Source organism: Chelmon rostratus, chromosome 11, assembly GCF_017976325.1.
Source record: "Chelmon rostratus isolate fCheRos1 chromosome 11, fCheRos1.pri, whole genome shotgun sequence".
NCBI classification, from domain to species: domain Eukaryota; kingdom Metazoa; phylum Chordata; class Actinopteri; order Chaetodontiformes; family Chaetodontidae; genus Chelmon; species Chelmon rostratus.
The window spans coordinates 25,165,903-25,189,776 of record NC_055668.1 but is presented as its reverse complement, the minus strand read 5'-3'; the positions used below and the strand labels follow the sequence as shown (position 1 = coordinate 25,189,776).

Sequence of the window (23,874 nt, the reverse complement as noted above, 5' to 3'; positions counted from 1 at the left end):
TGGATTCATATTAAACTTGTTTAGGATTAATATTGAGATGGGTTAGTATTAAGTTGGGTCAGGGTTAGCATTAGATTGGGTTAGAGTTAGTATTAAACTGTGTTTGGGTTAGAATTAGATTGGGTCAGGGTTAGTATTAAACTGGGTTAGGCTTAGTATTAGATTGGGTCAGGGTTAGTATTAAACTGGGTTAGGCTTAGTATTAGATTGGGTCAGGGTTAGTATTAAACTGGGTTAGGCTTAGTATTAGATTGGGTCAGGGTTAGTATTAAACTGGGTTAGGCTTAGTATTAGATTGGGTCAGGGTTAGTATTAAACTGGGTTAGGCTTAGTATTAGATTGGGTCAGGGTTAGTATTAAACTAACCCTGGGTCGGGTCAGGTTTGAGATATCTCCCCTGTAAGACACGAACCACTGACTGCTGGAATGTGTGTGTTTGCAGGCTTGTCTACACCTGTACCTGTGATCAGGAACACTTGCTACAGTCTGACGATGTCGTGACAGCATCTTATTAAAGTATTAATGTTTCATCTCTGGCTTACATTTCCCACTGACGTCCCCGCCAAGTCAAACTGTTTCAATCATCACACAGCAATCAGTCAGAAAGTCTTGTGTGTGTATCTTGTGCTGCACTTTGTGTTTTAACTGGCAGCGGTCCACGATGTGAAGCTGCCGTTCTGATGAACTCCAGCAGGATTCTTTACACATGAACAGCAATGCTTTTTCTCTTACATTTAAGTTCAGTGCCTGGTTTCAGGCTCTAAAATGTGTTTTTTTTCCCTCCACTTTTGTTTCATGGGGCTGTAAATTTGAGTATTTTGTTTTTCTTATTGCTTATAATAAAAAATCAAAGCATAATTTCAGGCTCTGCTGACTTCTGCCCGGCATTTGTTGTACATTTTACAGAGTAACTGATTAACGAGTCATCTAAAACAAAAGAGATTAATCAATGAAGAAGATAACAGGCTGCAGCTCTACATGTCTCCAGTCTCAGTGCTTTACATCCACATTGTGCTCACATGAAGCATAATTAAATGATTTTTGATCTTTAGTCAATCTATTGATCAAACGTGCATTTCCACGTACCTGTCGTCGCAGTAGGTGAACTTCATGTCCATGCTGTGTCTGCTCAGGAAGGTCTTGCTGTCCATCGGCGTGTCGATGTTGGACGGGTGTGGGATGGGTTCGCACATCAGGACAGCGCAGGTGAGCGGAGGCTCTTTGAAGCCACACAGCCCTCTCGGAGGGCAGCTGTTGTACATCTTCAGCTGTCCGGTGCAGTGCAGCACCTGGAGGACGCAGCAGCAGGAAGCGTGTGACCCGACATCTTGTCATTTTCATGAAATTACCTCTTCAGTGAAGGACTCTGCTAAGACTTGCACATTTTTTGTCCTTGGCTACTTCTTGCAGAGACAAATTTACCACATGTGTCTCTTTATTTATGTCTACTTTGAATTTTTACTGAATTGGAAATAACATCAAAGAAATGACAGTGGTTGATTATTAACAGGAAAGGAAAGCAGTTCAGTGAAATGTTTGCCTTTTCTTGTAAATTACTGGATAATTGTGTTTCCTCAGGCTTTAACATTCCTCCAATAAATTAGTCTGAGACAGACAAATTACTCTTTGTCAAACTGTCCACAATATGTTCACATATTAAACCTGTGATAATGACGCCACAGGCTGCTTCGCTGCTTCATATCAACAAGCCAAAACAGTTGGAAACCAATGATCTGACTCCAGCCAACCAGAAGTAATGTCTGTATAGGACGTATGAGATGTGCATGAGCTGTGCAGATGTTGCAGATGTGCTGGCTCGGAGCTGCAGCAGCTCCCTCTCACCTTCCAGCTGGCTGACTTGAGGTTGACGGTGCGTCCTCTGTTGGTCACCGTGCATTTCATCCTCATGAAGAAATCTCGCTCGGTGCTCAGCTCTTTGCCTTTTTTACCGAAGCCGCTGCCTGAAACACAAACAGTCACAGGGGGGGGGGGGGGTTCACTGTGTGTATGCTTACAGTCACGGTACACTACTTAATTATTATGTATATAATCTTTTTACTGCTCGCTATTTTGATATTTTATTATGTATAGTTTGTTCTTTATAGTCTTATTTCACAATTTTTCACTTATTTCTCTGTGTGTAATGCTGCTGCTGCACTGCAATTTCCCAGCTTGGGATAAATAAAGTATATCTATCTATCTATCTATCTATCTACCTACCTATCTACCTATCTATCTAAAGCAGTGTTACCCCTGCAGGGCCATGAACACGAGTGTTATATGTCTGCAAAAAATCATCGCCTGAATCTGACAGATGGAAGAGCACAAGTAGCTGGTGATGTTTTGGTGATAAATTCACTGATTTTTGCGTCATCAGTGCTTTCATAAATAATAATTTCATGAAGTAAACTGCACTCAACACAGCACAATAATCCAGTGTTATTTAAAATGATGCAGACCAAACGAAACTCAAACTGCGACACTGAAAGCCTTTAAAGTTCACCAGTTTCACATGTTTTGTCTTTGCTATTTTCATTTTTAGAATACAAATCAATTCTGCGTGGAGCTATAATTACAAACTGTATTTCTGATTATATTCTATTTTTCTTTGTTAGTGTCAAAATGAGCTGCCTTTCCCTTATGTGACTGGGAAACGGTCAGGGGTTAGACTGGCTGAGGTTTCACACTCATGCACACAAACACACACAGATACACACAGAGGATGTGAAACTGGGCCAAGCCGTTACATCACGAGGTCAGAGTTCAGCCCCCGAGCTGCGGCCACAGAGCCAAGTGGTGAAGTGTGTCTTTTGTCAGTGTCCACACTCACAAGTGTGTCTTTATCTTTATATAGTTTACACTTAAACAAACCTCTACCCCGGACGGTCGTCACTGGAGACACCGAAACTGTGTGTGCGTGTGTGTGTTTATATATGTGAGTCAGAGTGTGTTCAGTGCACTGCAGCTGAAGACGACACAACAGACAAAACACAAGTGCATTAAGTTAGAGGCATGTTCAGCAGTCTGACAGCACATGAGCAGCATTTAGAAAACATGCTGCCAACACACACAACACACGTAAATACACAAAACGACAACGTGACTCATGGCGTTAATGTCGTAGAGTCGGTCTATCATCAGTTTATGTGAGTTTATGCTCCACTCTGCACATGCACTACAGTCCGTCTGTCATCCCTGATGAACCTGGTTATTGTCTCTGATCAACAACACCTTTTTTCAGATTCCTCAAAATCGAATTTTATAGGTGTAAAAATGCTTCACAGTGTGAATGTGCTCCTGTGAGGTGAGTGCACGCTGCAGGTCAGACTGAACCAAACCAAACAACAAAGACGCTTCACAGGCCTGACGTTGATGAACTCGTGAGTCACAAAGCGTGGCAGCAGCAGGCCTCTTCAGCCTCCTCTGAAACATGTTCATGTGTGTGTGTGTGTGTGTGTTTCCAGCCTGTTTCTAAATACGTTTCTAAAATCTGCTTGTATTTTGCCTGTTTGCATGTATTGAGCCCCCTCGGCCGCCGTAGCTCCAGAAAAAGGGTCAGTGAGTATTGTTCCGCTTGTGTGTTTTGTGGCCACTGCTGATAAGAGTTATCAGCCGCAGCTTAGTGAGTGTGTGTGTGTGTGTGTGTGTGTGAGAGAGAGAGAGCGAGAGAGAGAGCATTATTTTCTCATATAAACCTCAGTCAATTACACACTTGTTATTTCCCGGCTTTACTCAGCTGTATTGACGTTTCTTGAGTAGAAGGCCTCAGTGTGTAGGCTGGAAACATGCAGTGTGTGTGTGTGTGTGTGTGTGTGTGTGAGACTTTCTGCTGAGGACACTGTATCATGCCATGTTCACTATCTGCAGCAGATAATGCCCAGTTCCCCTCTCTCTCTGTGTCTTTAATCGTCTTCTCGTCCTCAAGCTCACAGCTCTTATCGTTTTTCCCTCTTCTGTGCACACGTAAACACAAGCTCCTACACACACACACCCACACCCACACACACACACACACACCCACACACACACACACACACACACACACTCCTCTGCTCTCTCTTTAGATTCCTCTCTATATGGTCTCTGACCTTCTGTTCTCATGTTTGCTCTGGACACTTGCTCATGAGATAGACAGTATTATGTAACAGCATACATGTTTGGTTTTTGACTTGTTTTCTCTGGATCGCTCTCTGCCCCACCGACAGAACTCAGAGCGGGAACACGCCAAGAACTGTGGACTGACTACAGACCTCGAACTAGCAGCAAAAGGCTGTAAAACAATTAGAAACGATTAAAACGACAGCAGTCTTAACTCTGATAACTCTCACTTGTGCTGATTTGTTCCTTTTTCACACTCTTCCGTGTATTTGAAGTCTATATTTACTTAAATATATTCCTTCCTTTTCTGTATGCTTTTTATTTTTTGCAATTGCAAATGTGAAGTACTTAATTTACTTAATTTTACTTTACTTTCTTTTACAAAATATTTAAAATTTGAAAACTAGTGGCCAAAATTTCATGATTTTTTTCTGTGACTTATTCAGAATCAGAATACTTTATCAACACTTTATTGATCCCGGAGGGGAAACTGGGTCAGCTGCAGCTGCTTCCATTGTAGACCAACTAATAAAATAGAAGTAGGAAATAAGGAATATCTTAAAAATATGTACATTACACTACATTTTGAGCCTGTTTTGTTTAATTACTGTAATGCTGCAGCACAGCTCGTGGGCTAATATACACTCATAAATAAATGGCATTAAAAGTGAGGACGCAGTGATGTTTGTTGTGATGAAGTAAAAACAGGTGTTATGCAGATGGCAGGTGTGTGAGTGCGCCTGTGTGCTGACCGGCTGTCTTCAGGCTGAGGTTTTCTCTGATCTCCTCGTGGTCACATGGGTGAGTGAAGTCAAAGATGCTGTGACCAGTGAGGTCCACCTGAAAAGTAAAAACACCTTTATGAAACACAAAATGAACATTTTTATACAGATGCATATCCGTCCTGCTGCTGCCTCAGTTTGTTTGAGCACTGAGGGTTAGACGTTCGTGATGAGCACAAGAAGAAGAAGAACTGGGGTGTGAGTACTGACGGTGAACAGGATCAAACAAATAACAGAAAGTGTGTCACCTCCAGAATCTCAAACCGCCTCGACACAAACAGGAAAGAAAATCGACAAATGCAGATCCACAGCTTCCAGCCGGCTTCGCCTCGGCTGTGACTTTCAGGTCGAGAATGAAAAAAATGCCGAGTGTGTTTAGAGTGAATCTCGGTGTCTGGGCTGCTGGCATGAGAGGTATTTCACACAGACACAACGAGCTCGTCTGACTGACAGTTTACATCCACGTCTCTGACTCAGACTGCCTCCGTCCTCTCTGTTCATGTCTTCCTGTTTGACATCTTTGATCAGCTACAACATACAAATCATTTACTTTTCATCGCAGGAAAAAGATGTTTGAATTTGACTATATTTACTATTTGTATAAGAAGTATTCAGCATGCTACAACTTTCACATACAGCAAGTCTGTAATGTAGCATTACGGCTAGTTATTGTCACAGTCTGAGGCAGAACAGAACCACTATGAACACAACTTGTACTTATTCAAAGGACTGCCTTGCAGCCGTTTTTGTAATATCAGAACACTCCGGCTTATAATAAGAGACAGGTTGTACCATATAATATCGGTCCTTGCTGTCTGATGTGCAGTCGCCATGAACAACAAATGGAAAACTAATTTTCTGCAGAGAAATTTTAAACTGAAACAGGTGAGTTCTTCTTCTTCTTCTTCTGGTCTGAAAACTTTTCTTGTCTTGACAGTGACTCATATTCAGAAGCTCATGTTCGACACGCGTCTGTTTCATTCTCTCTCTAACGGCCGTGTACCTGCGTGAGCCCCATGAATTTGTTGATGTTCTCGGACAGGAATATCATGTCGCCGTCAGACGTTACCACGGTGATGAAGCCCTCCAGAGACTTCAGGTACAGACTGTCCATCTGTCTGTCTTCATCGCCGTCGCTGCTGCTGCTGCTGCTGCTGCTGCTGCTACAGCCTGCAGGCCAAGACAGAAAACATGATGGGTTACACTGAGTGTTTCTCTCATTGCATGCTGGTTAGAAATGGATATCACTGTATGTGTGTGTGTGTGTGTGTGTGTGTGTGTGTGTGTGCGCGCATCAGGCTTGTTTTCCATCTTGAAGCTTTGGCTCGGGGCCAAAACAAACCAGCGCAGCGTCTTCCTGCGTCTCAGGCCACTCCTGATCCCCGGCCCGGACAAATTACACCCAAAACTACACAAGCTTTCATAATAGCTGCCCACTTTCAGAACATAACCAACATTATGCAATTATGTTCAAATATGTCCAGTCCAGAATCCAAACATTTATACACAGAGACTCCGGTGCGTCCACAATGTGCTGAGCTAATTAATAGAAAAAACAGCTTATTGTGTGTGTGTGTGTGTGTGTGTGTGTGTGTGTGTGTGTGTGCGGCTTCACTCCGAACAAAGCCCAGTAGTCGATGGGGGTGGAGGTGCCTGCAATTCCTCCAGTGTGCTTCCCTGAGATAAGAGAGGCCCGTTCTCAAGGCTCCCGGCGAGGCTCGGGGCTTGAGTTTGGAGCTGGGCCCAGATTGCGTTAACCCCAGGGGAAACCCGGAGCTTTCTCATGGGCCCCGGGGAGCCGGGGAGACTCTCGGGGCCCGGTCCAAAGACCAGCGGCACCTTTGGCCTAAATACTGAGCTGTGATTACCAGTCGTTTGGACTGAGTTGTACTTTCCTTCTCTGTGTTGTTCTTTGGTTGCGTAACTGGCCTTGTTTTACAATAATGGAGGCAGAGACGATGACAGGGACAGCTGCCGTTCAGATAATTATTTCCTCCACTTCTTGACGTGTGTCCATTGGCTGCACTGCACAGAATGACGTGACGGGACAGAAAGGTCACATGAGACTCTCACAGTGTGTGACTTAGTTCACTGATTTCCTTTGCTTTCCTTTTCTTCTTGGTTTGTCGGGACAGTTAATCCAGCGCCTGCTCTCATAACTGCTTCAAACACAAACTTTAGGGAGTGGAACACGTAACAAAGCCGTCAGAGGAAACCCCGTTAACGTCACCGACTCTCTGATCTGCACGACGGCCACTGAAGACACACATTTCAGGTTTTCTATCTCAGAATTTCATGACAAAGGACATAACAAGAGACATTATCTGCACTGCCTGCAGTGCATTTAAATAACAGCTGAAGACACTTTGACTGGAGTTTGAGAATGAAGAATGAAGAGATGAGAAGGTTACCTTAGTCTCTGCTACAGAGACATTATTTGTTTAATGTGCAGGAATAAGGATGTGAAGATCTGACACTGTGGTTTTAGGAGCGAACTGTCAGCAGTGCACAGACTTCATGCAGCATTCAAGTCCTGCGTGGTTTCAGGTTTGCACCAATAACCAAAAAACCCAGAAGCCCCGCTAGCTAACAGGAAGCACTAAGACTCACTGCAAGGTGTGCAGACTGCTAAGCTAGCAGGTCTGCTTTCTGAGCTAAGCTACAGGAGGCTAAATACATCCCAGACCAAACTGCTGCTAAAGTTATGATGCTGTGTTTTTATATTTCTATTTAGGATGTGAAGAATAAGGATGTGAAGATCTGACACTGTGGTTTTAGGAGCGAACTGTCAGCAGTGCACAGACTTCATGCAGCATTCAAGTCCTGCGTGGTTTCAGGTTTGCACCAATAACCAAAAAACCCAGAAGCCCCGCTAGCTAACAGGAAGCACTAAGACTCACTGCAAGGTGTGCAGACTGCTAAGCTAGCAGGTCTGCTTTCTGAGCTAAGCTACAGGAGGCTAAATACATCCCAGACCAAACTGCTGCTAAAGTTATGATGCTGTGTTTTTATATTTCTATTTTAATGTAAACAAAAGAGCTTTTACAAAACAGTTCTGATCAAATAAGACAGCTTAGAAGCTAAGCTAATAGTTTCTCTCTGTGCTACACTGGGCTAAACATCCCAGACCTACTGTATCTACACCTGAAGTTACAGTTTCAAGCTTTTGCATTTCTATTTCTGTATGTGTGTTAAATAAGCAACACCCAATCCAATTATCTTTAAATTCACAATTTAGTGTTTTCACATTTGCACATTAACAAGATAAAATTCAGCAAAAAGACATTTTGAGTTGCGAGAAGATTTATTTTTCATCCTAGTAAAACAGCACCTCTCTGCACGCAAGTGATATTCATTTTCTGGCTTAACTTTGGTCCAGTATAACAACTCTCTCTGATTAAGAACACAGTGTTTTCCATTCAAGTCAAGTCAAGCTCCTCAGTGAGAAACAGCTCAACCAGCTTTACGGCCTAATCAGTAACCTGGTCTTCGTGCCCCAGTTCTGTTACATAAGAAAGGTGTTCCCTGCGGCGGCTTGCATATGTGCTGCAGGGAGCATGTACAGTATGTGCAGGAGTGTGTGTGTGTGTGTGTGTATGTGAACGTGCATGCGAGCGTGTTTGGCGCCACGGCAGACGGGTGTTATGGCTAGCAGAGGCAATGCCAGCAGCAGCCCAACGATGGGCAGAGCTCCTCGCTTCCTCTGCAATCTGTCCTCCCATCACAGAGCAATCAGAGCGGCCTGATAGCGCTCTATCTGCCGCCGCATCGCGTGGATCCCCCGCTCCTCTCCTCCACCGCTTTCCTGCCCTCTTTACCTCCACTCCTCCTCCTCATGCACTCGCTCCTGTCTCCTATGCCTTCATCTGAGAATCATTCACCTCTTCCTCTCCTCCATCCCTCCTCATCCCTCCTGTCGTCATTCTTTGCGTCTGATAACTGGAGCACAGTTTCCAGGACTTTGGCTCTTTTTTATGCTGAATTTAAAGGGCCAGTTCACCTAAATTACAAAACCGGTTTAATATTCACAGCACGGTTTGGGGATTATTTAGACTAACAGGGACCAAACTATCGAATGTGTTTGAAAGTATTTGAACCCAGAATGAGACTCAGCATCAGCTATCTTTCTCCAGAATCGCTAACTGCAGCTTTAATTGTGTCACGGCGGCAGCTGAGGTATCTCAGATCTTGGAACATGAAACTGAAACTATCTGCAGAACTAGATCCCACTGTTTTCTGTTTTTCCATGTTTTGATTCTGAAAATTTGGGATGTTTTAACTCAATGAAAAACATGTTATTATTGGTCCCAAAAAGATTTACAGTAGATATTAACAGTAGATGTTGATCTCCTGATCAAGAGATCTGAATCTGAGTCAATTACTGCATGTTAATTATTTGCATTTGTCATTTCTACTGACCTACTGTAATTTCTTATTAAGCTTTTGTCGGCCTTTAACTGTAAAGCACCTTGAGAGTTTTATACATTAAGGAGTTATTGAGAGTGATTGATGCAGTTTCTGATTGATGACACAGAAACAGGAAGCAGCGGCCACCGCTGTTTAAGGAAGCATTGGTCGTACGCATCACCGCTTCCCAGCAAACAATGCAAAGCAGTTTATAAAAACACGATAAGTAGGCCATTAATAGTGGAATTAAATGGCAGTTGGCAGTGTTTAGATTCGCAGATAAGGTTGAGGTCTCGTATTAATCAAAATACTTCCCTGTTCCAGTGGCAGCTTGTTATTATTACAATGGCTTGTTGAGCCGCCAATTATTGTTCAGTGCCACAGAACCTGATTTTAAAAGTCCGTTCAGGCTGCAAAACACGTATGAAGTGATTCACCGCAGCTTCAGTCTACGAGGCGGATGGAGCTGCAGCGTTGGTTCTTCACTGATTTAATGTTCGTGGTTCAAATGTATAAATCAGAGATCTGACTTTTGATGAACTGATGGTGTCGAGGGTTTCACCACCTTCTCTGCTGTGTTCTAAACTGAACGCACCGTTTCAAACCTCCGCTGAGGAAAAAGCTGCTGTCGACCACCGAGGCTGCTGCAGTTGTTTAATTTTTATTCTTCTCTGATCTCAGTTCGAGACAGACGCAGTGAAGGAATTCCAGAACAATAGCTCTGTTTTCTTTTTTTTTGTGTCCCGTTTCCGCGGCTTCTAATTTTAAATGAGACAAGAGGAAGGAGTGCAAAGGTCCGACAAACACCTTCCTACTTTACTGGACAATTAGTCATACACACCAACACGCACTCACAAAAAAACACGCACACACGCAAACGCACACACGCACACACACACACACACATCTCATGTTCAAGAACTTGCTGGAGGCGACCGTCCTCTATTTGCACATTTTCCTTTGTGTAAGAAATGTAAGTGCACCAGACTGCAGCTTGCACGTGCTTGCATGTGTGTGTGTGTGTGCTTGCGCGTGTGTGTGTGTGCATGCGTGTGTGGCGCGGCGTACCTGTGGCGAGCAGCTTGCGTGTGCGCAGGAAGCTGATAGCCAGCCTCATGATGGAGGCCTTGTCCAGGTGAGAGCTGACGCTGTGGGGTAAAGGCAGCTGGTGAGCGAGGTCGTAGAAAACCTCCGTCTCTTTGCTGCGCCTGCAGCGAGCTGCATCCCGAGACTTCTCCTTACGGCGCTCCGAGCTGCTCCTGCACAGAAAACACAGACAGGGCGACGGTCACACCTTCACTTTGCTTCGGGACGCTGAAAACCAGCTTGTTGGTTGATATTTAACCAATTATTGCGCTTTATGCTTCAAAGCTTGCTAACAGACACCGCTGGTTCATTCACAGCAGCTATTTGTTGATAATGATACTTGAGATTTATCTGTTTCGTACTGCAGCAATAACTCCTGCAGCACTGACTGAAGTCTTTCCTGTTCGACGCTGTACAAACGGCTGCAGCGCTGACAAGCTAATATCATAAATCCCATGTGATTCAACAAGCAGCAAGCGCGGTTGTCCACAGTTTCACAGTTAGATTCACTGAGGTTCGCTCACAAGTTAAAACACAACAAGTCTTGTGCTCTCTGTTCTGTAACCTCCCTGTCACACCAGATTTGTACATTTCTTTTTGCACAACTCCACCTCTTTTCAATGCACATGAATTGTTTTTATTCTTTTTAAGACTATTGCTTGGGTCAGACTATAAAACCAGCGCTCAGTGTGTCACAGATGCAAACATCTGCTGCAAACAAACTGTCCCAGTCACACATCACACACTAACATTCATCTGAAGCCTTGTTTTAAATGCATCAGCATCAAACATCAGTGCAAACGCTCAGTAAGTCAGTGGAGTTTTCTCTGCTCGATACTGAACCAAAGATTCTCCTGAAACATACGCGCACACACACACACACACACACACTGTGGACTGAGACAGATAATATTTGATGGATCAGAAAATAAGAAAAAGAATCATAATTCTGGCAATAGTGAAACAAAATGAAAAACACAGATAAAAACTGTGAATTGGTGCTTCAGCCTGTTTCAGGTTAAAGCCTTTTAACTTCAGTCTGAATACAAAGTAAACCTGTAAGTTGTGTTTTCTCTCCCTGAAGTGACTTATCTGTATTATCCAAACCCTAAAAAAAATATAACTGGAAATAATTGTAACATTAATATTATTAATATAACGACCTTTTCTGAAGTTTTGCTGTTCCAAAAAAAAACATTCAGATGCATCGTTGAGCGCTTTGGAAATCCCTCAGCTCTGATTTTATTCTGCAGCTTCCATCAAAATAAAACTAACAACACGTAATCCCACCTGAGGCGACTCGAGGCGCCGCTGTGTCCACTTCCACCTGTTTGTTCATCCCACTCGTTCATTTTGATTTGGACTGAGCAAAATTTAATCTGAACCAGGCAAAAGGAGGAAGGAGCTGCGCGTTTGAAGTCCAGCCACCGAACCATGTGCAGGGAAGACGTTTTAATGACCGACAGCTTGTCTTTAAAGAGAAACATTTATGTGTGAACTGCTTAACGATGTGGAAGCAGGTGATTATTTTCATTTCCTCGTGTTGATTCGGTGGTTTAAAGATCATAGATTTTGGCCAAAACATCAAACTGCGATCCCGAAGTCTCGTCTTTAACAGAACAAGACCTGCACAATGCCCGCATCATGCCAGCAAGCAGAACTCTCTGAGAATATGATCTCTTTTTCTGGCTCCATTCTCCACACTGACGGTCCAGAAGTCCAGCCTCTGGTCCAAGAACGCAGCACAACAAACCATATTAGGTCATCACACACGGAGTCTGGATTTCTCTGGGTTCTGTCCCGAGATCACATTCGTACTTTAACACTCGTTCATTCTCTGCGAACTGAGAACTGAACTGAGACTTTAGATTTAATATGAGAAAATGACAGCATGATAAAGATAAGAGCAGCCAGTCATCCTGCAGGGTTTAAATCCTCAGCAAGAGAAATCAGAAACTTGTAGAAACAGTCACTTTCTGCTCTTAATTTGCAGACTGAAGAGAATAAAAAGGAAAAAAAAAGGAAGAGGACCACCAGGCGTGGTTTAGCTGGTCTGTCACCTTTATGAGTATTTACCTCCTTTCTGGACCCCAGAGACCAGATTAAATCATTCACATAAACACAATGTTTAGCTGTTGTCACATTTTATTTCCAGGCACCTCAGAAGAAACTAAAAGGCCATTTTTCTGTCATTCACACATAAAACCTGTTAGCAGTTAGCTGAGAGAGCCAGCGCAGGCCCCATGAAGACGACCTGAGTCCCATGAGGAGGATTTAAGCGACATCTATGTTTCACAGACACAAAGCGAGCGTGCTTCATCATGACCTGAGGTTAAAAAAAAAAAAAAACGTTATCAGTTTAAGGTTACAGACATGTGAGCAAACAGCTTTTGAACTTTTGATCTGTCTGCAGGCGCTACGATGACGATAACTTCAGCCACCAGCTGAGGCGTGGCTCTGCCCTGCTGAACTTTAGATTCCCTCCCTGTGTGGTGACGCCGCGCACGTCTTCATCACAGCCGATCGGGAACGTACCAAAGCCGCAACGCGCAGGACCCGAGAAAATACGACAGCGCAAACCCACAAAAACGGGAACGTGTGCAGATCTAATCTGTGGATGTGACTTCAAGTCAATGCCAAAACAGACATTTTGCAGATATTTTCATGCAAATGTCTCATCACCACACTGATAAAAAAAACAAAGATGGAAGCTGAGTATTTCCTGCTAAACTTATTAGCCAAAGCAAGTACTTTCATGAATATAATGCTGACATTGTTGATTAAATGTCCCCACAACCACACAGCCCACATCATAATGAAAGTAAGGCCTTTAAGTGGTGGAAAACTATGTGTGTGTGTGTGTGTGTGTGTGTGTGTGTGTGTGTGTGTGTGTGTGTGTGGCGGTAGAGGCGTAGACGTTTGGTGTCTCTGAGTCCATTTGAATTTGAGCCAGTGTACCAGCACGTTATTCACTCAATCCAACAATACACTTCATCACTGCCAACACACACACACACACACACGCACAGGAACACACACACACAGGAACACACACACACACAATTATTCCCATTTGTCTCTGTTCCTGGTCCCATACGGAGGCCATGTCGTAAGCGGGACAGGAGTTGTCTTTGACACCCTCCTGCCCCACATTAAAGAACAGAACACCTGAAGATGCAATAAAAGACCCAATAAAAACTGCCACAAGTCTGACACAACATCTGTTTTTGCATCCTCAGTCTCACTGTGTCTCAGGTGGAACGGTACAGTCCCTGAAGGAAAATGCAGGTGAAAGATCACATTATCGTTTGCAGTCAATCACAAACACCAAGTTTCCCACATTTGTTTTTATTAGCTGTCGTCTCCACCAGACAACTCTGTTTACTGTAATCTGTGAGTAAGACAGTGCTTCCAAAGCAGAGAAGACACCTGAAGAGCCTGAAAACGACCTGCTTCCAACAGAAATCCACTGATTTCAGTTTGTAAAAGCAGGAAAAATGAAATCCACTAGTTTTAAGGGACTCACACACTAAAATGAAGCCATCAAATCTATCAAATCTGGCTGGCTGAGCAAAACTGGTTTCACATCAACGACATCAGCGTTGGTGGTTTCAGTGGTTTCCCCTCTGGCTACGATCTAGACCCGACAGAACGCCGCAGATAAAAACGACACAATCAAACACGCAAACACACATTAAGGAGAAGACGGCGTACAATGAAGAGGAAAAGGCAGAGCACAGAAGCGCCATTATCTTATCTCATCGAGTGTATGTCCCATCAGTGTGTCTCCCTGCTCGTCTCTCCGAGGCTTAAACTCATTAACCCCGACTGAAAATCACCCAAAACCCTCATTACTGATGAGCCAGCAGACAGCGGAGCAGACGGCCACTGACGGCTCCGACTGCATCAAGTAAACTGGAACAGCTAACTTCAGCTAGCTCCTGAGTGTGTGAGTGTGTGTGTGTGTGTGTGTGTGTGTGTGTGTGTGTGTGTGTGTGGTGCCACTCTTTGATTGTCTGGAGCCATTGTTGCTGCAGGTCCCAGCAGACTGAGGATATTAAACAATGGGAGTCGCGGCGCTTCATCAGGGCACCGAGCCTTCTGATGCACTCACTGACCTCACACACACACACACACAAACACACACAAACACACAGCAGAGGTCAGAGGTCATTCAGTGCATTAAGTCAAGTACTGCATCTACAGAGCTGTAAGGGCACTGTTGATATGCTGCAGCTTCATTTTCCATTTTTTATTCATTTATTATCTTGCCTTCCATCATTTTGTCCAATCAGGGAAAATTGTTATTATCAATAAAGGTAAAGTCTATAACTTTCCTCATGCTGTTAGCTGCTAAAATAATGACATAACACACTAAAAAGGTTGAGTTGACATCAAAAATAAAAAAAATGATTTTAATTTGTGGTCAGCAGCTCTGGTTTCACCTCTACATGAACCAGGTGCGTGTTTCCAAATCATTAACGAACATGAACTGTTCCATCTCAGGTGATGATTCATGTGTTCACGTCTCTCTGCTCCTTAATCTAATATCAATTATTTTTCTAGAAATAGCTTCGTCCATAAAAATAGCGAGAAATAAGCTTATTTTGGGCTCTAGGAAGCTGTGTGCCATTAAATAAATGATGAATCTAATGAAAAGGAATCATTCGGCCTTAGTAGGACAACTTCTGATTAGAATTCATACAGAACGCTGCAGCTTCTGACCCCCATCAAACCCAGGATCCACTTTCAAGATTCTTGTGCCCCCTTTGAGAGCTCTGTCCGGTCAGAGGGGGCTCTCTGTGGTGCTGCACTTCGGGGTTAAAGTCAGTTTGTCGCTCCTGATCTTTGTAAATCTGCCTCCTCTGCCTCGGCCTGCAGCACCTGTTCAGACTTGCCTCTGTTTGCTTTCCCACTCTTCCACTGCGTCTGTTTCTCTTATTGTGACGCAGTTTGTGATGCCTGACAGAAAGGCAAAGTATAAATAAACCGCACTTTGCAGCATCCACCTTCGGGAGCCGCAGCTCGGTGCCGACTCACGTTCGACAGGACGCGGCAGTCTGGCTGCAGAGGGCACCGAGTTCATGCAACCAAGCCATGTGGAAAACACGGTTCAGCCAATCACTGTTCCAGTCAGTCACTCCACTCGTCCCAATAAGAGCTGGAATCGCATCAAACATCCCGAAAATCACTTGAAAGGCTTTTTGTGGGTCGGATTTATTTTATTTTCCAAAGGGCTTTTTTTCTTCTTCTTTCCTTTTCCAGCCAATAGCAGCGGGCGTCTTGTGAACATGCGATGATGTGACATGAAGTGATGCAGGGGTGAGTTAAACATCTCATTATCATCACGGCCACTTTGATCAGCGTACTGCTGCGTGATGACTTCTTTTACTGTTTACTGACGCTCCTGAAATAAAGGATCATCACATGGATCAGAGCCAGTGGTCGCCGCTTTATCTTAGTCTAAGTTGCACTATTAGGAGAATAAAATTGTAATATTGATGAATATCAATAGGAAAAAAATCAGATTTTTCAGGGAAACCTAGTATTTATGGAATAAAATCTAAATATTATAAAAAATGCAGTTTTGCAAATGAATTTTTAATATTACAGAAAATGTATCTTTATTTTCTCAGAAAGATAAACAATATTTAACCTTTCAGCAGCAAGAAACTTGATGCAGAGATTAAATGAAAGATCAATTGAGTGAAGAAAATAAAAATAAACTTCAGATTAATAGAAACTTATTATCTTATCGGCCACATGACGGCGCCGGCTCGTACGTGAAGTCGAGAGACTGAAGCTCGTTTTCTAAAACATGTGACTTTGAGATCCTGAGCAAAAATGAGTCTTTCTGTTATCTGTTTTGGTTAAAAAGTATGGGCCGAAGTATTTTTGATGTTTTTGGACTTTTTAAAACGCTAAAATATCTTCTAAACTTCTAAGCTTTTAATCTGCGTCTGTCTTTTTTATTTTTAAATATTTAGTTAAATATTTATTTGAAGTTATTTCCGTAATTCGTCTGTGTGAAATGAGTTTTCCTCTCTAAAACGTGTGCAAAGCGAAGCCTCTGTGTCTGTTCTGAGGGAAGCCAGTGAAGTCAGTCATGTATGTGCTGCTTTAACAGCCATTCATACACGGCTCTGCCAGCAGTTAGCTTTAGCTTCTCATGCTAACACACAGCAGCTTCTGACACACCGTTTCAACTGCAGCCAATTAGAGATGTGGGACCAAAACACACCACGCCTGCAACAGCAGGGTCTCCTGATGATTAAAAAGGTCACTCACACATACGCACACACACACACACAAACACACACACACTGGCAGAAATCCTCCTGGATTCATCTTCTGCCCCTGAGCAACAAACTAACACATGAAGAAAAACAAGCAAGTCAGAGGTCAAACACACCACAGGCCAAGTTTCTGTCACACCACACACTGACCACACACACCTTCAAAACACAAAGACACACACACACGCACACACACACACAGTGAGGTCACCGCTCATGAGTAATGATGCTTCACCGGCTGGAAGACGACAACAAACCTTCTGAAATTTGTTTCTAAATGAAGGCAGATTGTTGAGTCCACTCACTGGCCACACACCGGCCTCCACTCACTGACCTCCACTCACTGGCCTCCACACACCGGCCTCCACTCACTGGCCTCCACACACTGGCCTCCACTCACTGGCCTCCACACACCGGCCTCCACTCACTGGCCTCCACACACTGACCTCCACACACTGGCCTCCACACACTGACCTCCACACACTGACCTCCACACACTGACCTCTACTCACTGGCCTCCACACACTGGCCTCCACACACTGACCTCCACTCACTGGCCTCCACACACCGGCCTCCACTCACTGGCCTCCACACACTGACCTCCACACACCGGCCTCCACACACCGACCTCCACTCACTGACCTCTACTCACTGGCCTCCACACACTGGCCTCCACACACTGACCTCCACTCACTGGCCTCCACACACTGACCTCCACTCACTGGCCTCCACACACCGGCCTCCACTCACTGGCCTCCACACACCGGCCTCCACACACTGACCTCCACTCACTGGCCTCCACACACTGACCTCCACTCACTGGCCTCCACACACCGGCCTCCACTCACTGGCCTCCACACACTGACCTCCACTCACTGGCCTCCACACACTGACCTCCACTCACTGGCCTCCACACACTGACCTCCACTCACTGACCTCCACACACTGGCCTCCACACACTGACCTCCACTCACTGACGTCCATCAAACATGGAAAGCTGAAGCCGCTGAAATGAAAACATCACGTGAATCTCTGCTCCGCTTTCTGTCGCGGCCAGAAAATGATGTCAAAGCAGAGATAACATTCTTTGTTCTGCTCTGATTCATTGGCACATCGCGACGCCGATTTTAGACGTGTCAGAATAGCAACCTGAGCCGCGGCCGTGTGGGCTGCCAGCTATTTTCATCATCCTGCACTCATGCAAACATTGCACGCGTGGCTCTAAAAGGATCTGAAGTCAACCTGCAGCCTGCCGGGACTGTTTGTGGTGTTTGGCCTCATGATGCTGGCCGTTCTTTTGTTACTGCAGCTTTCTAAGATGCCACTGTTACTGTACACATGTACTCTGCCACATTTCAGAGTGAAATATTGCACTTTTTACTTTTTCACTTTTGCCTTTACCTAACTAGCTATTAGCTCCTGATGCAGGTCTGAAACTTTCCTGCTGCACCTCTTTTAAAATGTTGTATTTTACCTCATTTTATGTATCTTATGTAATCTATTTTTTATTAAAATTTTAATATTTTATGCTGTGTCTTTATTTTTGTTTTCATACTTATTTCTTATCATTATCACGTAGGTTTGTTTTTATGTCCACTCTGTCTTTTTCATGTGAAACTCTCACTTGGTGCATGAGATTTCTTTCTTGTTAAACGCTTTGAGCTGCAGTTCCTGTATGAAAGGTGCTATACAAATAAAGTTTATTAATATTTTTATTGTAAACATTAATACTGGAGAGGGGTGGGCGGCAGCCTGGGACTAATCGAGCTAACCATGTGTACAGTAAAGCAGTTTAAAGTCGCTCCACTCTGATCAGCTACAACAGTAAAATGTATTAACGATCTCACACTGTCAGACAGAACAGAGCGATACATCAGTCAAACGCTGCATTTCACTTTTAATTTTGATATCTTTAATTACATTTTTCTACTTTAACTTTTGTATTTTTACATGTTGTTCTGGGTCTTGAGAAAAGGATTTGAATACTTCTCTTCAATTCAGAATTTTCCACAGAGAGACTGAGCCATCCTTCTCACAGCAGTGATATTTTGATACTCTTGGTTTAATAATGCACATATTTATGATCTATTTTATTTTGTACCCCTTTTCCTTGTCGATTTGTTTTTCTTCTACGTCTCTTTTTATCCTTGCTATTACTGCTGTCTACTGACTTCATTTGTGGGATCAATAAAGTTTCATCGTATCTTATCTTACAGGATTTGAGTTCTTCTTCCACTGCTGATGGAAGGAGAGATAGATAAGTAGAAGGACGGATAGAGAGAGTGAGACAGGTAGAAAATACCTGACATTCTGACACCTCTGCGATAGAAATAACGCTGTCACTCTAAACCACAGAGAGTCACAAGTCCAGTTAGCACACATGAGGTAAGAGGCCACGCACACACACACACACACACACACACACATGTGCATGCACACACACACAGACTGACTCACACAGTGGTGACACACAGCTTTCAGGATGAAGATGACCGTGAGCTGCATAATTGTCACATAATGTTTCTTTGTTCACAGTCAACAAACTGTCACCGTTGCTTTTATCAGCAGCCAATAGGAAGCTCTGATGGACTGGGAACCAGTCACCATTAGCATATAACCAGTGGCTCCACCAGTCTGGACTGTCAGAGAAAACATCAGAGTAGTAAACATCATGGCTGCTGGTCCACTGCACAGACATCTGACACCGTTTGTTTCTGGTCTTTAATGTTTAAATGTTTAAAAGTCTCTCTCACACATTCATTGTTAGATTATTTGTTTCTGCTTGTTTGAGTCGGTGTGGAGCGTAATGTGGTCACGTTACGCTGTTTCTTTCTTTAAATCTTACATCAAGACTCGAAAGAAAACTGTGACACAAGCTGATTTCTATAGAAAGCAGTGCTGAAGTATTCTCAGTGTGAGAAAATCATCATCATGCATAGAAATCAGCTCAGGAGATCCGACTTCTTGCAGTGTAATTTCACTGATATTTGAATAAACTAATTAAAGCTGGATCATGAAGATAAAATCTGTACTGTAATAACTTTGTCATCACTTGTAAAACTGTACAACATAAATAATCATTTTGTGGTTCTCCGCCCAGCCGACAACGCACCTGAGCACAAGGTTTTTCTACCTGAAGCGCTCTTCAGTCAGCGACTTTCCTCTTCCTGTTTCAGAGTCAGAGCAGCTGCCCACCCGCCATCATCGCTCATTATCACACCCTCCAGCCTTTTCAATCACTTCTCTTTCTCCCTCTGCGATTAACTCGTCAGTCAGTGCCTCCAAAATTGGAACCCGAGAGGCTTCAGGGCAACACGTGCAAATACGCTCACATGCAAATGCACAAATAAAACAAATAAAGCATCAGATCCTGCTCGGCTTTCGCGTTCAGGTCAAAACGTACCCGAACACGAACAATAAAGCGAAGGCAGAGCTGCTGCGCTCACACATATTGAGCCTGCTCCTCTCTCTGCTGGCAGTAATGAGACTGTTAATACAGGTTTCCCCTGCAGCGCTGCACAGAGCTTCATCTGTTCGGATCTGCATGCAGACCCGAACAGATGAAGTGTCTGTTGTTCAGGATTATCTGTGAACGCATCAGTTCTCAGGTACTAATGTAAGAAAATTAGCTTCGTGTACATTCATTTACAGGCGAACCGTAAGGTGACATGCACAAATACAATCGCAGTGCAGTACTTTTGATTCTAAAACGTGTTTAAAACCTGACTTTGATGCTACGGAGAAACGTGTTTTAAAGGACTGTGCGTGACTCACAATGAGGATTATATGAGAACATCTTCATCTCTGGGAACACTAACTGTGTGCAGAGTAATGTTCACTACACTCAAAAATATCAACCGACAGCTGAAATCATTCAGAAAGCATCAAAAATTAAAATCAAATAAAAATCCTCATTTTCACATTCCTGTTTCACATTTATCAGGCTTGGTCTGAAGCCACGGTTTCTTATTTTTCATCCTTTTTTTTTTTTAAATTGTTTTTTTTATCTAAATCAGGAAACTTTTTTTACTTAGTCTGAATGTTATGTTGGTGAAGTTCTTATGTTTTTTATACTTCTTTGTATATAATGTACATATAGCCTCTATAGCTCATTTTATTTTCTTTTTGTTATTTTTTCTACTTCTCCTTTTTATTTTTGCAGTTGTGACAAGTGAATTTCCCCGGCGTGGAATCAATAAAGTCTTATCTTATCTTCACTGATGCATTGAGCAGTTTGTTGTTTTTTTTGGAAAGAAATGTCAGGGGAATTCACTCGATGCTGATTTTCAGCTTCACTTTCCACTTTACCCGTCAGTTAAGTCAACAGTGTCATTAAATCAGAGGAGACGAGTCCGACACTGGAAATCTTCCACTTCGCTTATCTTGTTTGCAAACTGTTGCTGCTGCAACACGCATGCAGACACACAGGCCCCGACATTAACCGCCGCTGTCCATGCGATTGTTGTGATAACAAGCTGAGAGGTGCTCATGAGAAGCAGATCCTGTAACCAGAGAGGGTGTCGGGCTGTGTGTGCGTGTGTGTGTGTGTGTGTGCGTGTGTGTGCATGCAGCGTGTGAAACGTTCTCGTCAGCTTCTTGCTGTTTCCATCACTCTCACTGACTGACAGATTCACAGATTTCTCTGACGTCGGCTGAAGCCCGAATGTTTGACTGCATTGAGCGAGTCTGCCTGTTTGAAGATGAGTATCACTTCTGTCTGAAGGATAAGTCCAGGACACGTTCAGCCCAGCTGGCCTAAAGCTCACCGGGGAAAAATAAACCTTCCAACAAGATTAAAAACCAGAAAAGGAAAAGTTCTTTATTCTCCTTTTCTACAAGGTGAGTTATTGGGTCGACCACACGGCTCCTTTATTTATATCACATTCATGTTTGTGTATTTTCAAGCTGTTTTAATTCTGAATAAAAGACGTTACTTCCCACTATAAAAGGTGGTTCGTGGTCAGAAAAGGCCAAAGAGGCTGCCCACACCCAAAACATGTGCGCGCACACACACACACACACACACACACAGAGTTAGCCAGACATATACAAACGCACACACATACATATACACACACCTTTCCTTGCTTACAGTGGGTCTTCCTGTAGTTGTGGCGCCTGGCCGAACACAAACACAGAGCAACAATACAGTACTGGCTAATCTGTGATCCTGAGGAACATGGAGTTCTGGAAACACAGCCAAACACACACACACGCACACACACACACACACAGAGCCAAACAAACAGCTATCCCAGACAGGGGCCCCGACTTCGGCTCAATCAGGGGAAGAACGATGCAGGAGATTGCTGATGATTCTGATAGTCCATGAAAGAGAGGCAGGCACACACACACACACACACACACACACACACACACACACACACACACACACACACACTCTGGCACAAACAAACAAACCCGCCCACGCCACGCTGATGGTCCGGATAGACTCGCTGATTGAAAGAGGCACAGAGGGGTGAGAGCTACAGAGACAGAGAGAGAGACAGAAAGAGAGAGGCAGAGAGAGAGAGAGAGACAGAGAGAGAGAGAGAGAGAGTGCAAGCACAGGTGGTGTGAGGGAGGTCAGCTGACCAGACGAAGACGCTCCATCAGAATACTAACCAGGCTGCACAGCTGAGAGTCAGACAAACTTTCCTCAGAGGCATCAAACCACACAGGTAGTTTGGTTTTATTCGTCTGTCTCTGAGACTTCTGCCTCCACACAGACACAGAGGAGGTTTGGGCTCCTCACAGTATCAGAAAAAGACATTTAATAAGTTCAGCAGCAACATGTCTGTTCAGAAACTGCATCCCAGTGAACTCTGGATCATCACTCTTCAGTGTCCTGTACCATTCTTTGTTGAAGTTTTTCACATCTCGAGCTTTTTGGCCTCAACTCGCCTCCAAAAATAAGACTCTGCGTGGAAAGCTGCTGCTGAGCCTTTAAACGGGCGAGGGGGGAGACATCAAAACAAAGACATTCAATAGAGGCACGGCTTCACTCACATGTGGGACAAAGGTGAGACGTCCGTGGTTTTAGCTAAAGAAAGCAGCTGTGGGTGGATGCTGTTCAGTGACAATGCGAGTATGTCTTCTGTTTAGTTGCCAGCTCCAATAAGCGGTATCTGAGGGAAAACTCATTTTGATGCCTGCAAAATGATGTCACAACTTTGGACCTGAGAACAAACTCCGCTAAGGAAAATGTAAGCTTTGGTTTTAGCTGCAGGAGCTGCAGGAGCTGCAGGAGCTTTGAAGCAGCTGCAGATCAGCAGGTAAAAACAGGAGGAAAATCCAGCCTGAGCATGCTCGCTGCAGATAAAAGCACTGTAAAACTGCCTGCGTACAGTAAAACAGAGCTGAAGAGATGTGATGACAGAGCTGACAGAGGAGGAGAAAGCCGTCTGTCATCGCTGCTCCTGTCCTGAGCAAACTGAAAACAGGAGCGAGTACAGTGAGAGTAATCTGCAAAAAGGGATTACAGAGACTTAAAGAGAAAGGAATGCAAGTCTGGAACAGTTTTTCACTTTGTCGCCGGAGCTTCTCACACAGGCCAACTCTCATTCTGCAAAGGAGGAATAAGAAGGCTGTGACTGATACTCCGGTCTGATATGAAAAGAAATGAGCAAGCTGACTCTGTACTGTATGTCAGGACACTCATCAGTGTTCCTACCTTCTGAAGGTAGAAAACAAGCTCTGCGGCTTTCAGCTGTGTTTTTCCGGCTTGTTAGAGTCAACGAATTCACTGTGGAGAGTGAAACAGTCTAAAATGGTTGAAAATGAGGGAGAAATGATGAGAAATGAACATCTGGAGCTACATGTCGTCTTCACCAGCCTTAAACAGCTGTTACTGGCTTAGTTTAAGCATGAACGTGCATTAGTGGCCTTGGAAACAGTGGCTGGAAAAAATAATTCCAACTTTTCTTTTCAAGATGGCGCCGCAAGAGTGGCCGCTAGTTACAGCAGCTACATTTTATTTTGGATCCTTTTTATTGTCTGGTTGTTCTTATTCTACCTCTCCTTTTTATTTTTGCTGTCTGTAAGAAGTAAATTTCCCCAGCATGGGATCAATAAAGTTTGAACTTATCTTATCTCACTCGCCACAGACAAACAGCTGATACTGGACAGTCGGGGTCTGGTTGAACCGCTGAGGTTTGACCACTAGTAGCGCTACAGAGCGATATTTTTAAGAGTGTAGCAAAGCG

General features: G+C 43.8%; 1 protein-coding gene across 1 annotated transcript in view; it reads right to left on the bottom strand.

The window, feature by feature from the left end:
* The window catches only part of epas1b (endothelial PAS domain protein 1b), a 49,452-nt gene that overhangs the window by 16,597 nt on the left and 8,981 nt on the right, over positions 1–23,874 (bottom strand). The window contains exons 2-6 of the mRNA XM_041946974.1: positions 10,356–10,546; positions 5,884–6,050; positions 4,851–4,938; positions 1,843–1,961; positions 1,087–1,289 (exon numbers count right to left, since the gene is read on the bottom strand). Of these exons, the coding sequence (XP_041802908.1) occupies positions 1,087–1,289; positions 1,843–1,961; positions 4,851–4,938; positions 5,884–6,050; positions 10,356–10,546 (768 nt within the window). The remainder of the gene's footprint in view (positions 1–1,086; positions 1,290–1,842; positions 1,962–4,850; positions 4,939–5,883; positions 6,051–10,355; positions 10,547–23,874) is intronic.